Here is a 17,372-nt window from a genome sequence, read left to right on the forward strand (position 1 = left end):
GAGACAGACACAGGGGAAATACAAAAGAACAGTGTTTATTATTTACAGTTGTCAATAAACCAGGTGTCTGTGGTGATAATGCATGAACAGACCACCAGCTTTAAGAAAAATGAAGCCTGATCAAAAGTTCTCCTCAGCAGCAGAAGGACTGAACTCAAGCTTTAAATCGAGCTGAAAATGATGATGTGTAATCAAAAGTGTTTTACTGTTTTGGTAATGTGTAACCAAACTGTTTTACTAATAATCAATACATAATCAACTAATGAAAGTGTTAATCTTTAAAACATTGTATAATCTTATGTAAGATGGTGTGATTCACTTTTGCTTGTGAAATGGTAAAGTTGAAGAGGCCTCATGTAACAGAGAAACATGTCTGAGAATGCCCGCCTAAGAACAAGTCTGGACATGCCTCGAGCAGTAGAGGAGAACAAGAGTCAGAGAGTTCAAACACAACTCATCTCATGATGACTCATCTTTGAGCAAAACAAGTTCTGGAAAGTACCGAGAAAACCGGTCTGAACCGGTTGAGGTGCAAAACAGCAGAGAAGTTACTGGAAAAGAGATGATGTAATTTTCCATAACCCCTCCTTAAAAAGAGGAGGGATGAATAAGTCTTTAAATACAGACTGGACAGAATGAACTGGGTCCATGCAGAGTCGGAGCTGAACTAAGGAGCTGAGCAGAGAGAATTACAGGCGAGGGGCAGCTCATCAGGATCAGAAGGAGCCCAAAAAGGAGATTGGATTTTACCAGTTTTGAGATGATGATGGAAGTTAACTCTTTTCTTCACTGACATGGGATTGGATGTAAGCTTTCTTTTGTCAAACACTCGAACTGGATGAGTTTCCTACTTCTATAATTGCATGACCTGGGCCCGTCCAAACTCTGATCTTCTAATTTGGAAATAGTTGCACTTGCCTCTGAGGTCGGCCTGTATCTCTCTCCTAGAGAACAGGAAATTTGCCCTTACCCCCACAAGTGTCTCACTAAGGGGCATTCCAAAATCATGGTAAGCGGACGACCTCATTCTTACTCTGCTCTAATTAAATTGTTTCATCAAATTGGAAGAACAGCATACAGAATAAATTTGGGAGTACTGAATTGGCTACTAGTGAGATTTGCTCGAAGGTGCTTCTGGTTCATGAGAGAGTTGAGGGAGAATATCTTTTGGCTTGAGTTGTGAAAGGTTTAGGTGAAGGCAGTGTCTGTAAACCCTCAAGGGCTCTTGGGGTTTAGAATTTCCACGGATAGTAGTCATCGCCTTGTTTAGGGAAGAAAGTGTATCCTATGTACTCATGAAAAATTAATCATTATAAAATTGTGCCTGTTGCTGTACCCCTGCGCAAACTATTGATTAAAAGCAAAGCAAAACGTACAAATCTGGACTATTATTTCACCCTTAATGAGCAAAACATGGAAATGCTTGGTTCACTTAACAACACCAATAACAGGAGGTTTTTGTAAAGGTTTCCTAGTTGATAAACAACACCCTTGAGCCCGTTTCCAGGGCCCTAAAGATTACCAGAACAGTTAACAATTGCAACGCTAATGTGAGAGGTGAGCGGCCACAACGCGAGTTTCTCTGGACCAGAAGATCCATTCCCTGCTGCTTGAAGGGTCGAGGTAACAGAGTGAAATTAGGGTGTGACTCACGGATTTAAGGTCGTTAATATTCTGGATGAATCACCTCGCCGCAGCCTTAATGAGGCCACTTTAGACAGCTACAGGTAATACCACTGCACTGAAGTAAGCTTCCGGACCCCTTGGAGGAGAGGCTGCAAGCAAAGGTGCTTATCGCTACCTCCAGTGATTACCTTTGCTCATCGGAAAGCAGACACAGTGAATATTCACACGCCGGATCTCAGCACTCCTGGAAAGAGGGACGACAGATTAGTGTTGGTCCAGAGGAGAAAACCTGAGTGGTTTGTTTGAAGGAAGTTCTTTTGTCCTTACAGTCCAAACCCGAAGGAAGGGAGCTGGTCCTTCAGTCCAAGGAGTGAACAGCAGAGGGGAATCCAACGAGGGTCCAAGGGAACGAGGAAGGCTGGCAACTGGAGGCAAAAATGGCACGAGGAATACCTGACAGGCCGAGGGATCCAGATCAGGTCACGAGGAGATCCAAAAACACGAGGAACCAGGAAACTGGAAAAGAGAACACAGGTGAACAAATTATTTTCACCTAGACATATCTAGCTCAACAGTACTATACCATGAGAGGTGATATGCTCCAGCGATGAGTCACACTGGGCTGCAGCCTTTTGTAGATGGAGAGGCTCATCAGGCTGATGACCGCCAGGTGTTGTTAATCAGCGGCCATCAGCAAGGCAGGCTGCAGGCAGTGGGACCCTTACAAATTTTCCCTTAAAATGATGCATTCTCTCAGTTTAAACTTTTGATCTGTGATTTGTGTTCTATTCTGAATAAAATATTAGATGTTGGCACCTCCACATCATTGCATTCAGTTTTTATTCACAGTTTGTTTAGTGTCCCAACTGTTTTGGAATCCGGTTTGTATTATTGTCTACTCTCCTCCTCTCCTGAGACCAGATGAGAGCTGTCATCACCCCCAACAGACCTTCAATTTTATTTAATAAAAATAAACACCTCAGCATTCCACCTCAGGTGAAATTTCATAGCACTGATCATTACACATGTATGTCAATAACAAAACAATTCAAATTTAAGATAAACATTATTAAAAAACACGAGTAAACAGCAGAAATGATCTTGTATTTACACAGATAAAAATGTACCATTGAAGATTAATTATGCGCACATGATCCAATCTAATAATGCAAGGTTAAATCATGACGGTTCATGTCATGATGTCCTACAAACTCTCTTATTCTACAGATAAAAAAGGCACAAATATTATAGTTATCCCTGTTTTCACTGGTCATCACAAGGTTAATAATAAAATTATCATATGTCTAATGCTTATTAGAAATGTCATTCTTATTTATCATATCATTATACTTTAACATTCATATATAATATATTTTTTGTTTACTAGATTGTTCAAGTAACATACTCATAGCAAGTTAGATGATTTATCGCGTATTCATGAATGTTTCTCATGGTTAAATTATGGGGGCTAATTGTCACACTACTAACTCCTGTAATTACACATCAGTCACGAAAAACTCAAGAAAATGTCTGATAATAATGTTGTTACTGCTCTTAGGGATTCAGCCCAACTGTGGACCCCCCACTAATTACAGCACACCAAATGACTTTAAAAACATGTCAGAACTTCATTTTCTGCATGTAGCTCGTAACCTTCTGAAAAAACTTGATGCCTAGAAAATTCTGGTCAGTTCTTCTGGGGCAGATGTAATCTTCATCTCTGAAACCTGGCTCAACAAATCTGTACTGAATAATGACTTGGTAATCAATGGATTTAACATCTATCACTGTGATCGTAAAAATAAAAAAGGGGGGGTGGGGGGTTGGGTAGAGTCGCTATTTACATCTGAGATTCTCTGGTTTCTAGTCTTATCTGCTAAAACAATTCCAAACCAGTTTTACGCCTTGAATGGAGGCCAGATCTTATCTCTAGTAGGTTGTTATCATCCCCCCTCTGTCCTCCCTGATGGAATTCCTTGGAAAATTAAAATTCAAAGAGATTTTTTTGGCAGGAGATTTCAACATTGACTGGGATAAGTCAACCCCCCTTCTGTGATAAATTCAAGGAATGTTGCCTGTCACCCAATTGATCAATTCTCCCAGTAGACCAAACAAATACTGTACTGAAATATCTTCCATCTTAGACCTGTTTCTAACTAATATGCCTCACAAATTCCCTGGTATAGGTGTATTTACTGACCTTTTAAGTGATAATTGTGTAATAGCGGCTCTCAGAGATATTAAACTTCCACCTTCTAAGACCAGATTAATTAAAAAAAGGGATCTGAAATGCTTTTGTTAACAGTCATTCCTCTGGGATCTGTCTCACTTTGACTGGCATCATATTCTATTAACTGACGACGTGAACTCCGCTTGGAACTATTTTCATAATAGTTTCATTTATTTTGTGAACAAACATGCTCCTTTTTGTCAGTTCAGAATAAAGGGACGAAACAGCCCCTGGTTTACTCTACAGCTAGCGGACCTCCTGCACAGGCGAGCTCATCTTTGGGTTACAGCGAGAAAATCTGGCTCAGACACTGATTGGTTGAATTTTTGACAAATGAGGAATAAATGCACAACTGCCATACTATTTCGTATCTCAGACCTCCAAAAATCTAAATGACCCTAACAGATTCTGGAAAACCATCAAATCTCTCTCAGGCAGCCCCCAATCATCTGACCTCCCATCACAACTTCTTAACTCTGTTCCTTTGTCAAATAAGCACGAGATCCTTAACTGTTTCAACAAACATTTTGTTGCTTCTAGTTTTTTTTTTGACACAGTTACTAATGGAAAATCAGCCACTTCACTTAATAACTAAACTTCTACAATTCAAATCCCTCCTACAAGTCGATCCTCAGTTAATTACACCTTCTCTTTTTCCTCCGTTTTCATTTAGTGAGGTAAATAAATTGTTAAAAGGTCTTGATCATAAAAAATCTGCAGGACCAGATGAACTTCCACCCTATTTCTTAAGGCTGGCCACTTGTATCATCACAGTCCCTGTGACCCACATCTTTTAATCTCTCCATAAGCCAAAACTCCATTCCAGATGCTTGGAAAACAGCCTTTGTTCTTCCTTTGCTGAAGGGAGGTGACCCCACCTCACTCAACAACTATGGACCAATCTCTAAACTCTGCATTTTAGCCAAGGTTCTAGAAAAACTGAAACTGTCAAATCAAAAAATACCTGGACTCATTTAACATCTTACCTCACCTTCAATCTGGTTTCAGGAAACAACACAGCACAACGACCGCTTCACTGAAGGTTCTTAATGACGTTGTTGAAGCACTGGATGCTAAGGATTATTGTGCTGCACTTTTCTTAGACCTGTCTAAAGCTTTTGACACTGTGTATCATAACATAATGTGCCATAAGCTCTCAGAAATCTGTTTCTCAGAACACACCATTGGTTGGTTCTCTATCTCTGATTGGAGGCAGTATGTTCAACATAATTGTACTTCCTCTAGTTATTTAACAATCAACAATGGTGTACCACAAAGCTCATTCTTAGGACCCACCCTCTTTACAATCTTCATAGGTAATGTAGGTCAAAACATCCCTGATGCATCCTTACATTTCTATGCTGATGACACAGTTGTTTATTGTCGAGCTAAAACAGTTAATAAGGCTTTCCAGCTTTTGCAATCTGCTTTCAACATCATCCAGTCTGATTTGTTCCGCTTCAAACTTGTTCTAAATGCCGACAAAACCAAAGGGATGCTTTTTTAAAAACAGGAAGTCGGTCCCAGCAGTTCTTCCTCTGATTTAATTCTCAAACGTTGTCCCGATTGAGTTTGTTGATTACTATAAATATTTGAGTATCTTGGTCGACTTGCATCTCTCTTTAAAGCTCCATGTGGGAAAACCTAGTAAAGAAACTTAAATTTAAACTGGGTTTCTTTTTCAAAAACAGATCATGTCTAATTCTGAATGCTAGGAAACGGCTTGTAATTGTGACTTTCCTTCTCCATTGATTACGGTGACATTATTTACATGAACGCTCCTACAAGCACCCTGCAGATGTTGCATGCTGTCTATCATGGTGCACTAAGATTCATAACTGGCTGTGATTATCATACCATCATTGCATCCTGTATTCACTGGTTAACTGGTCACCATTAACTACACGCAGACTCTCTCACTGGTACATTTTCATCTTTAAATCACTTGTTGGTCTGCTGCCTTCATACATCTCCTCGTACATGTCTTGGCATGAGTGCAGCTACAGTGTGCGCTCTCAGGACATTATTATCTCGACAGTGACCTCTCTAAGTGGCTTTAAGAATCTGTTGGACTCCTGGCAAGGACCAATGCAGACATGTTCCTGTTTTTAGTTTTCTACATTCGCTTTATCATCTAGCTGTTTTTGTTACTTTTTTGTGCCATCTTATTTGTTAAAAAAAATCAAATAAAATCTATATGCCTTTTTGTGGCTGTCTATTGTTGTCGCTGTTATCCATCGTTTTCATCATTCTTTGTTGAAATCAGGTCTCTCTTGTAAATGAGTCCTCGAGGCTCAATGGGATTTTCCTGTCTAATGGTTGCTTGAACAAAAATATATATAAGACTCATGAATCCCTAACCAGGATAATCACTGTGTGAAAAAAAATCACGTCATTCTACTGATCTATTTCATGCTGCTGTGTTTATTTGTACTCATCTTCCCACACAGACTAATGTTCGTGCTGCTATTTGGTGTATTGTTTTTATGCTACTAGTGTTTAGCATATTTTAGTTAACGTTTTTCTTAATTCACATCTTAGATCTTATTACTGTTTTCTTTTACATTTTATTGTTGGATGCAAATGGGATCCCGTGCACACAATTTTGTTCCACCACATGTGCCACATGTGGTGCACATGACAAATTAAAGTCAAAAGTAGCTAAATTAGACCCACACCAGCCCGGTGCCTCTCACCATGGGCAACTCCAGAGTGGTATGAAGTACAGTCCTTCTCAAGGAGATTGGTTCCAGAGTCCATGTTGTGCGTCCAGGTGAGCCCAATAATATTTAGTCAGTACCTCTCAACCTCATGCACAAGCTCAGGCTCCTTCCCTGCCAGATAGGTTACATTCCATGTCCCAAGAGCCAGCTTTGGTAAGCCAGGGTCTGAGCGCCAAGGTCACTGCCCATGGAGTATTTTACTGCAGAATAATTAAAATTTGGTCTGCAGTTGAAATATTGCACTCAAAGCTAAGTGGAGATGGATGATTTGATTTCTCAGCTGAAACTGGATCTTGTTTGAATGATAATGAGTTATTTTGATCTGTTTGCTTCGTAGATAGTGCAGGCAGTCAGGACTTCCTCTCAAGTGGATGATCTGTACTTGAATGAGGCCGGATCAGGAGGTTACTACCCTGAAGATGACGATGACTTCAACTCGGGCTCTGGCTCAGGTGCACACCTTTGAAAAGCACAGAACTTTCTTGATCTCCTGCTGCTGAATGCAAAGATTAAGTAATAATGCCTGTATGTGTGCATATGTTCATCTGTCTACTGTTAACATATATCACATGAACCAGTGAACAAATGTTAATGAATCTGTCAGAAATTAATCAATGGATGTACATTTAAAACTTTTAGAGTCAACCTAATCCAAGATGGCCACTGCAATCACATGGCTCTAAGTCAGCCGAGGTCTTTTACAGCACATGCTTGTAGCAGTAACTGATCAGGCCAAAGCATGTGAGATATCAGAATATTGCATGAGATTGCTCATTTTTTTTCAAGGTTTAACCAAAATAGTTACAAGGCTGACATTTCTTAACACGCCAGCATGGAACGCTAGGCCTTTAATTTGTTCTTGTGTTACCTGATTTTTCCTATTCTTCCTTTTGTTAGAGACTAGTTCATTGAAAACATTTCTTCAGCCAGGTTTTTCTATTTTACTGCTCTGCTCTTCCTGCCTGCAGCACCTTCACAGCCAGGGGAAGAATTTGGCACCCGCCACTGGCCAAATGAGGGTGAATGTTTGAAGTGTCATGTAAATTTGAACAACACACCAGCCATGGTGGCAGGTTTGCAATTTGAACAGAAAAAAAAGCGTGTTCAATTTGTACTCCTAACCTGTAGGGGGCAGTAATGTGCCTGAGTTGCTTCTAGTTTGCTCTAAATGCCATTACAGAAGGAGAAAGCGTTAGCATTGTGGCGGGACATTTCAGGAGTTAAGCAGGTTGCAGACAACAAAAATGTTTCTCAAGAGGAGTCAAGAGAAGAACCAAAAGTTAAATGGCGCTTTTTAACAAAAATGGAAAAGGAATGACTCTGTCGAGTTCTGTGACTGGCTTGTTTTTGATGAGAGCAGCCAGTCGTCGTCATTATCACTTTTATAGTCCCTTTAGGGAAAATTTCCTTGCAGCAAGGTGGCTGTTGAGTATTAGACATGTCACAGCGGATTACAGCATAAATGCCGAGGCAGGAAGCAGTAGAGACATTTCTCCCTTTTAGCATCGTTATTCCAGGTGACACATAAGTTGGCTTCTGAGGCCTAAAAGCAGTGTAAGCAGTAGCATAGTCCAACAGTGAAGTAAAAGCAACTAGCTACAAGAATTGAATACAAGCATTCTATACAGGCAATATATACACACATCACGTGATTGCTCATATAATACAGGTGTGTGGTGACTGGCTCATTATATAAACAGCTCTCTGCCACCACACTGTGGTACAAATAAAACATTACATCTTATAATAAATATTTACAACACATAACACAATCTGAGTACACACTCAAATCTCAACACCCCCACATGTACTTGGGTTGTTTAAGAAAATAAATACAGAAGTTAAAATAGTTGTAGATCTCCCCCACTATTTCTCTCCTTCCTTTAAATGCCAAACATAGTTCTAGGAGCAGTTGATAAATGAATATATTTGTGAACGGGTATTAAGTCACGTGGGTAATCAGCTGTCTATATAGTAGAGTTCTATACCATAACAAATGAATATTCATCTGAATGAAGAGACCAAAGTTGTCTTTGAAATTTTATTACAAAAATAATCCAACTAAAAATCAACAACAATAATAAACGACAATAATGAATCAATCAAGGTTTAATTCTCTTATCTAAGGCAAAATTCACTCTTTGAGCAGGAATTATTTTGGTTTTGTGCGCGCATGAATTTAGACAAAGTTTGACTATTTTAATAGTTTACTTTGGATTTTGGTTGAAAGAAATTAATGTGATCAGATAGTCATTTATCGTCACTGCATGTCACATTTCTGCCAAGTCATGTTTTGTTTTCCTCTATCATGCTCTTATCTCGAGCCTTGCTTTCAAGCCACGCCCCTCTGCACCTCCACACAATTAGGCTCATTCTGTCCACCTGTTCCAAGCACTATTTAAGCCTCATGCTCACAGCCACACTCTGCCAGATTATCGAATCCCTTGTGGTTATTGATGTCCAGCATTCATGTCACTGCTCTTTTGGTTTGCCTGATCTTGACCCCACGCCTGTCTTTTTGGATTGTTGAATTGCCTGCTCCTTGCCTGTTACTGTTTCACCCCTCATCAAGGCTCTGACCTACACTTCTGGATAAATTACTACGTCTCTTGGATGACCCTCTTGGAATCAATATTGGACCTCTGCCTCCTCAGTACCGACTCTCTGCTCTACTCCTGGATATTTCCTCTGGATCTCCCCAAACTACCTCTCTGCGACAGTCCTGCTTGCTATGGTGAAATCACCCTGTCCAACTCTATCAGGTGAAACTCATCTCATCTGAATGAGAAGATTGGGCTCGCTCCAGGACTTCCACCTCCACCAGCAGTGTTTTCTTAATAAAGTCTTTAAACCATTCTTGTTGCCCGGTGTCTTGCTCAAATCCAAATACATAAATCCTAACACTGCAAGCCAGAAAATGATTTACCAAGTACATCATTTTTCAGTCAGGTCATCTGAACACTTTTTTTTTTTTTTTTTTTTTTTTTTGTGCTGAAACGTTTTGCCTTCGATCCGGAAGGCTTAACACAAAACTGATTCTTCCCCCAACAGCTTACTCCAAAGTGGAACAAGCCAGTTATGTTGGTGCTAAGATGGTCTCTTTGCCACGCCCCCTTCTCCATTACTGGCCCTCTTCCTTGTTGACAGTCATGTCAAACTGGTTGAAAACAACAAACTCCATGCTCAATAATCCAGTTATACAATACAACATTTTTCAGTCAGGTCATTCTGGACACTTTCTTTTTTTTTTTTTTTTTGTGCTGAAACGTTTCGCCTTCGATCCGGAAGGCTTCATCAGTCAAGGAAACGCACTATCAGTTTTGTGTTGTGTGTTCCAAATTTATCTACTCAGGAGTTGAACAAGTGGACCTAGGCACACCCCCCGAGGGTCGCGTCCACAGATGAACTGTCTTCCGGTTCGGGGCCGGAGATGAACTGCTCAGTTCAGGGGTCCAAGGTGAACTGCCTTTTTCACAAAACAACTTTGTGCAAAACAACAGCTCTGAGAAGATTGTTTTGACTAACTAGGGAACATTGTAGCTCCCCCTCTGAAGAAAACAGCTTCCAGCTCAAAGACAATTTTTTCACAAGTGTATCTGAAGGAATAATCACTTTCTGAAAAACAGAACAAAGAAATATTTTATCCACATTGTAATATTTCACTATTTCATTATAGTGATTGAAAACAACAATCAAAATTATTCATGTTCACACTTGTTTAGCAAATAAAACAAACTTCATTAATGATTCGTTTTTCTTTCTTAGAAACTTAGGAAGAAATTAGATAAATATTAGTCAGACTGTAGCTGGCTCTGTATCCAAGGACAGGAAATGTGTAGAAAAACATCAGACATTATTGAAGTCAGATGTGACTTTGAAAAAAACGATTCATGGTGAGTCTGGAAGATGAAAAAGGGTCAGGGGTCATAGTTAGAGCAGTGCAGCTTCATGCTACACACCAAATCATCTTCTGTTAAAGGGAAAACTACATGTTCTATGAAATTATCTTAAACAAAGTACAGGTTCGGGGGGATGATCGGAGCAATGAATAAACACTCACAGGCTGTTTCTGCTAGAATAATAAGTGTCATTTTATTAAACCGACACAGATAAAGTGAAGCAAAGCACAAGTACATTCAGTACAAATCAAACATTGATGTAAAAGCCCCTCACCATGACACCAGACCGAGAAGTCGTTTCAGTCCGAGTAGAAAGATAACATCAATTGGCTGGGCATCGGATCAGGATCCACAGCAGACTTCCACTCTTATTCTGAGTGTTACACTTTAATACTCTCTGCATTACATGGGAACATCTCCCAGTAAACAAAACATGCCCACCTGGACTTAAAGTCTGTGAAAACCCTCGAGATAGCGTGAGAGCGTGAGAAGCTTAAAAACCTCTAGATAGCACGAGAGCGTGAGAACCTCGATATAGCGTGCGGGGTTGGGTGGGCCAAGCCTCCCCCCTCAGGCCTCTCGGGTGGCTCACAACAACATGCACCAAAAACGCTTTATATCACAGGTTAAATAGTCAGAAAAATACAATTTTATTCAACTCTAAACTCTACATTACCACCTGGGCTATTTGAACCCTCTGATATGTATGTGAAATGTTGTTGGAGACAAGTTCAGTATATTTCGGATTTGTGTTGGAAACGTTGGATCAGGGAGTACCTGCCATTATTGCAAGAGAGGCAGAAGAGGAATCAAAGGAAACAAGAGTTTAAAATCTAGAGATGTCGTCGTCATGGATTTGTCTGCCCCACGTGGTTCCTGGACTCTTGACAAAGTGATAAAGATTTTCCCTGACAGAAGAAGCATGGTGCGTTTTGTCAAGCTGCAGACCAAGAACAACATTATTGAGAGACTTATTACCAAACTATGTTTGATACAACGGGTGTAAATTGATTCAAATTAGTTTGCATTTCTGTGTATAACTGATGATTTATTTACTGATGCCACCTTACCGTGGTGAAGGGGTTTGAGTGTCCCAATGATCCTAGGAGCTATGCTGTCAGGGGCTTTATGCCCCTAGTAGGGTCACCCATGGCAGACAGGTCCTAGGTGAGGGACCAGACAAAGTGCAGCCCAAAAACCCCTTTGATGAGAAAAATAAACAGACCTAATGTTCCCTTACCCGGACGTGGGTCACCGGGGCCCCACTCTGGAGCCAGGCCTGGAGGTGGGGCACGCGGGCGAGCGCCTGGTGGCCAGGCTTTTACCCATGGAGCTCGGCCGGGCACAGCCCGAAGAGGAGACGTTGGTCCCCCTTCCCATGGGCTCACCACCTGTGGGAGGGGCCAAAGGGGTCGGGTGCAATGTGGGATGGGTGGTGGCCGAGGGCGGGGACCCTGGCGGTCTGATCCTCAGCTACAGAAGCTGGCTATTGGGACGTGGAATGTCACCTCACTGGTGGGGAAGGAGCCTGAGCTGGTGTGTGAGGCTGAGAGGTTCCGGCTAGAAATAGTCGGACTCACCTCTACGCATGGCTCGGGATCTGGAACCAGTTTCCTTGAGAGGGGCTGGACACTCTTCCACTCTGGAGTTGCCCTGGTGAGAGGCGCCGAGCAGGCGTGGGCGTACTTATTGCCCCCCAACTTGGTGCCTGTGTGTTGGGGTTCACCCCAGTGTATGAGAGGGTGGTCTCCCTCCGCTTACGTGTGGGGGGACGGGTTCTGACTGTCATTTGTGCTTATGCACCAAACGGCAGTTCAGATTATCCACCCTTTTTGGAGTCCTTGGAGGGGGTACTAACCCTAACACAAAGGGTGTGTTTTTGAAACCATTAGTGAAAAGGCCAGACTTCAGGGGTATCTGAGGCAGGCTTGAAACACAAGAGTCAGGGTGACTTCTGGGTAATACCAGATGGCTAGGCCTCAGACTGACGAAGCCTCTTGGATGAGGGGCGAAACGTTTCTTTTTAACAAAAAAAACGAAGTCCAGATGACATGATTCAACCTTTTTTGTTGTTATATACCTGGATGACTGAGAAAACAAACTTTGTATTATGAAAATAGTTCCAAGCGGAGTTCACGTCGTCAGTTAATAGAATACGATGCCAGTCAAAGTGAGACAGATCCCAGAGGAATGACTGTTAACAAAAGCATTTCAGATCCCTTTTTTTAATTAATCTGGTCTTAGAAGGTGGAAGTTTAATATCTCTGAGAGCCGCTATTACACAATTATCACTTAAAAGGTCAGTAAATACACCTGTACCAGGGAATTTGTGAGGCATATTAGTTAGAAACAGGTCTAAGATGGAGGATTTTTTAGGACGGTTTTTATTTAATCTAGTGGGAGAATTGATCAGTTGGGTAAGATTAAGAGACAAGCAACATTCCTTGAATTTATCACAGAGGGGGGTCGACTTACACCAATCAATGTTGAGATCTCCAGCCAAAAGGACCTCTGTGAATTTTAAATTACCAAGAAATTCCATCATGGCAGTCAATGCCTCAGGTGATGCTGAGGGGGGGGGGGGCGGTAGCAGCAGACTACAGTTAAAATCTGGCCTCCATTCAAGGTGATGTTTACAGATAAGGCTTCAAACTGGTTTGGAATTGTTTTAGAAGACACAAGACTAGAAACCAGAGAATCTCTAATGTAAATAATGACTCCACCCCCCCCCCCTTTTTTTGACGATCACAGCGGTAGATGTTAAATCCATTGATTGCCACGTCATTATTCATTACAGATTTGTTCAGCCAGGATTCAGAAATAAAGATAACATCTGCCCCAGAAGAACTGACCAGAATTTTCAAAGCATCCAGTTTTCTCAGAAGGCTACGAGCGTTTACATGCAGAAAATGAAGCCCAGACACATCACTCAGCCTCTTGTGAATAGTAAACAGCCATCAGTGTGCTAATCATCCATCGTTAGGCTGATGGTTCTTCTTGACCATGAGAGCATCTGGTTTTGGTTGTCAGCAACAAAACTGGTTGATCCACTCTGAGAAGGAGATGTTTATAAGATTGAGCTGAATACAGCACATCAGACTGAGGAAGTCTTTTGGATGGAAGACAAAACATTTCTACTTTTTTTTTTGTTTTGTTTTGTTTTTTGAATGTCCAGAGGGCCAGATTTAACTTTTTGAGATTTTTCTACCTGGATTATTGAGCATGTATCAGGATACTTATAATGTTATATTTCCCTATACCTTCCTAACTAAGGTTATTGTTTGTCCCTCAACTTATAAAAACACATTTCCATCACTGCCTATTCTAAAAAGCTATCAATCCCTGTCTTTAACCATAACAGCTCCATATGGTCATCTGCAAGTATTCTTCTAGATTCTTTCTAGGAATCATCCAAATACAGGTGTTTATTTTAAGGATTCTGTCATCAGAAGCACAGCCTCAAGCACGAGAGAAAAAAAAAGTTGCTAGGGGATGTACTGTATTTCTGACTAGTCTGTTTTCAACTACAGACCTATGAAGGCTATAATAGATAGAAACCTGAGGTCATCAACTTCTTTAGAGGAGTTAGCAAAAAACTACCCACAGGCACTCAAAAACCCAGTAGAGTTTTCTTTGAACTGTCACATGACCACACCTCTTGACGCTTTCCAGACGTCCAAGTTTTAACGTGTTTCTAGTAAACAGCGATGGGCAATAACACCCGGAACATCTTTCGAACTGAGCACGCTTCATGTAAAGATTTTAACGTCAGCAAAAATTACGTCAAAATTTCTACATGGGGCTTTAAACCTTCAGCCACGTCGGATCCTTCGCATGTCATCGTCAAACAAACAACTATTTATATACAGGCATTTAAATCAACTGGACGAAGCTTAAATTTTAGAGAAAATTTATTTAGTCAGCTTGCAGATTCGGTCTTACTTTTTCCAGTGTGGTCACAAGCTTTTCACACTGGTGCGGTTCTCTTTCGGAGATGCAGTCCACCATGTTTATTCCTTCATGTGTGAAGGTGATGTTGGGGGCTTCTAGTACTTTAGATAACCTGTGTTGTCTTAAAGTGGTCATAGTAAAGCATTGAGAATTTACATATGCCACTACACTGTGTGTGGTTAATACCACTAGGGCGTGTCCCATAACAATGTGTGCTGTTTTTTTTTTTTAATTTAATTTTCAATCCCTGCTACTTTGTTTTGTGATTGGGGGGGGGGGGGTGCCATTTTTCCATATTATCCATCATTGTCGATAAGTACTGTAGTAGCTTTTTCTCACCCCCTTTTTTCTGGAACAAAACGCCATTTATGGCTAGTTTTGTTACAGAAACATCTAAAAAGAAGGGTAGCTTGTAATCAGGTAATGTCAGTTCTGCTGCAGATGACATGTGCTGTTTGAGTTTTATGAAGGCTTCTTTTGTCCATATTAGAATGTTGTTCAAGTTTCTCATGCCTTGCTCTTTGACCAAATCTCTCAGGGGTTGTGTCAAATCTGTGTATTCAGGAATATACCCTCTGCTGTACCCTGTTAGGCCCAAAAAGGAAAGCATGTATTTTACATGTGTTGGTTTGAGGTGTGTCAAGAAACTCTGTTTGAGTTTTGGACATGCTAGTGGTTACTGCAGAGATTTTTCGTCCCAGGAAGGACACCTGTTTTCTGCCAATCTGTAATTTATTTTTACTAACCTTAAAGCCATTTTTGTGTAGATGTTCCAACACCAACCTAGTTACTTCTATGCAGGTGTCAGGCGTAGGCACTACCAACAACAGGTCGTCCACATATTGGATCAGTCTGGTGTCTCTGGGGAGAGGGCAAGACTGCAGTACATATTTTAACACCTGATTAAAGATACCTGGAAACAGAGCAAATCCTTGTGGGAGTCAAGTGTAGCGCCACTGCTGTCCTTTATATGTAAATGAGAATAAATCTCTGCAGTTTTATACTAGTGGTGCGTAGGGTCCAGAGATGAGATAGAGACATAAGGATTTGGAACATGTACTGTGGGTGTTTTTAATATTGCATTAATGGCTCATAGATCGTGTGCCATTTGATATTTACCGGTTCCTTTTTTTCTCTACAGGCAAGATGGGTGTGTTCCACTCAGACTGTGAGGGTTCTAAAACTCCTGCAGTCTGCGATTCCTTCTTCTGCTTATTGTTTATGGGGGTATTGTGGGACCCAAATGGGTGTATCTGTGTTTACCTGAAAGGTGATTGGGCTGCATTGTATCTTCCCCACGTCCATGGGGGAGATGGCCCATAATCCTTCAGGTATGGAGGCCAACATTGCTGCGGCAGAATGATGATCAGTCTTGAAGGAAGGAGAGCCAGAGAGCTGGAGGAGGGGGCGTACCAAAGAGACCATCTAATCACAAGCAGAACTGGTTTGTTCCACTTTGGAGTAAGCTGTTGGGGGAAGAATCAGTTTTGTTGTTTGTTTCCTTGACAGATGAAGCCTTCCGGATCGAAGGCGAAACATTTCAGCACAATAAAAGAAACTGTCCAGATGACCTGACTGAAAAATGTTGGATTTTATACCTGGATTATTGAACATGGACTTTGTCAAGTCTAACATACTTTTCTGCCACTCCAGATTTCCTCATGCAATACCACACCACCTCTCTTGTCACTCTGTCATTTGCTTTTTCTAAATCCACGAAGACACAATGAAATTCTTTCTGACCCTCTCTGTACTTCAACAGCATTCTGAATGCAAATATGGCATCTGTGGTGCTCTTTCTTGGCATGAAACCATACTGCTGTTCACAGATAGTCACCTCTCGTCTAAGTCTTGCTTCCACAACTCTCTCCCAGATCTTCATCATGTGGCTCATCAACTTAATTCCCCTCTAGTTGCTACAACTCTGTACATCACCGTTGTTCTTAAAAATAGGCACCAGCACACTTTTCTCCATTCCTCAGGCATTTTCTCACCCTCATATATGCCATTGTATATTTGAATAAAAAACCTCACTGCCATCTCTCCCAAGACATTTCCAAATCTCCACTGGTCCTACTGCCTTCCACTTCTTCATACTTTTCAGAGCTGTCCGAACTTCACCCTCACTACTCTTTCCCACTTCCTGGTCCACAGTTTCTATGACCTCTACTCTTCTTTTTCTTTCAATCCCTTCATTCATTAGCTCCTCAAAGTACTCCTTCCATCTTCCCATCACACTCCTCACTAGTTAGAACATTACTATTCCTATCTTTAATAAGCCTAACCTGTTGCACATCCTTTCCAACCTGATCCCTCTGTCTTGCCAATCGGTACAAATTCTTCTCACCCTCTTTAGTGTCCAGTCTCTCACACAACTCATTGTACGCCCTTTGCTTTGCCTTAGCTACTTCCCTCTTTGCTCTACGTTCCACCTCCTTATATGAAATTTGGACTCAGGTCCCAGATCAAGAAGCCTAACAATTAACAAATAAAAAAAATACAGAAGAGTACAAATATATATAAACATGTACACACACACTCACACACACATGTGCGTGCATGCGCACGTAAATAAAGTTAAAAAAATGTAAGATGAATTCAATTCAATTCAGTTTATTTATATAGCGCCAAATCACAACAAAGTTGTCTCAAGGCACTTTACAGGAACATTCACATAAAAGCCAATTAGTAAAGATCTCTATCTAAGGAATCCAGCAGACAAGTTGAATCTTGGCTTCGTTGCAGTCTCCCATCCTGAGCAAGCACAGTGGAGACAGTGGAAAGAAAAACTCCCTTTTTAAAAGGAAGAAACCTCCAGCAGAACTGGGCTCAGGACAAGCGGCCATCTGCTTTGACCGGCTGGTTGAGAAGACCAGAAGGAGAGACAAACGAACACAGAATGGTAGGTCCAGGTATAGGTCCAGGTGTATCTGAAAGACAACA

At 41.2% G+C, this 17,372-nt stretch overlaps 1 protein-coding gene across 1 annotated transcript in view; it reads left to right on the plus strand.

The window, feature by feature from the left end:
* Positions 1–6,553: 6,553 nt before the first annotated feature.
* The window catches only part of sdc2 (syndecan 2), a 52,419-nt gene continuing 41,600 nt past the window's right edge, over positions 6,554–17,372 (plus strand). Inside the window, exons 1-2 of the mRNA XM_037693089.1 lie at positions 6,554–6,571; positions 6,917–7,031. Coding sequence (XP_037549017.1) covers positions 6,554–6,571; positions 6,917–7,031 — 133 coding nt within the window. The remainder of the gene's footprint in view (positions 6,572–6,916; positions 7,032–17,372) is intronic.

Source organism: Nematolebias whitei, chromosome 19 (assembly GCF_014905685.2).
Source record: "Nematolebias whitei isolate Nwh7 chromosome 19, NemWhi1, whole genome shotgun sequence".
Lineage (NCBI taxonomy): Eukaryota > Metazoa > Chordata > Actinopteri > Cyprinodontiformes > Rivulidae > Nematolebias > Nematolebias whitei.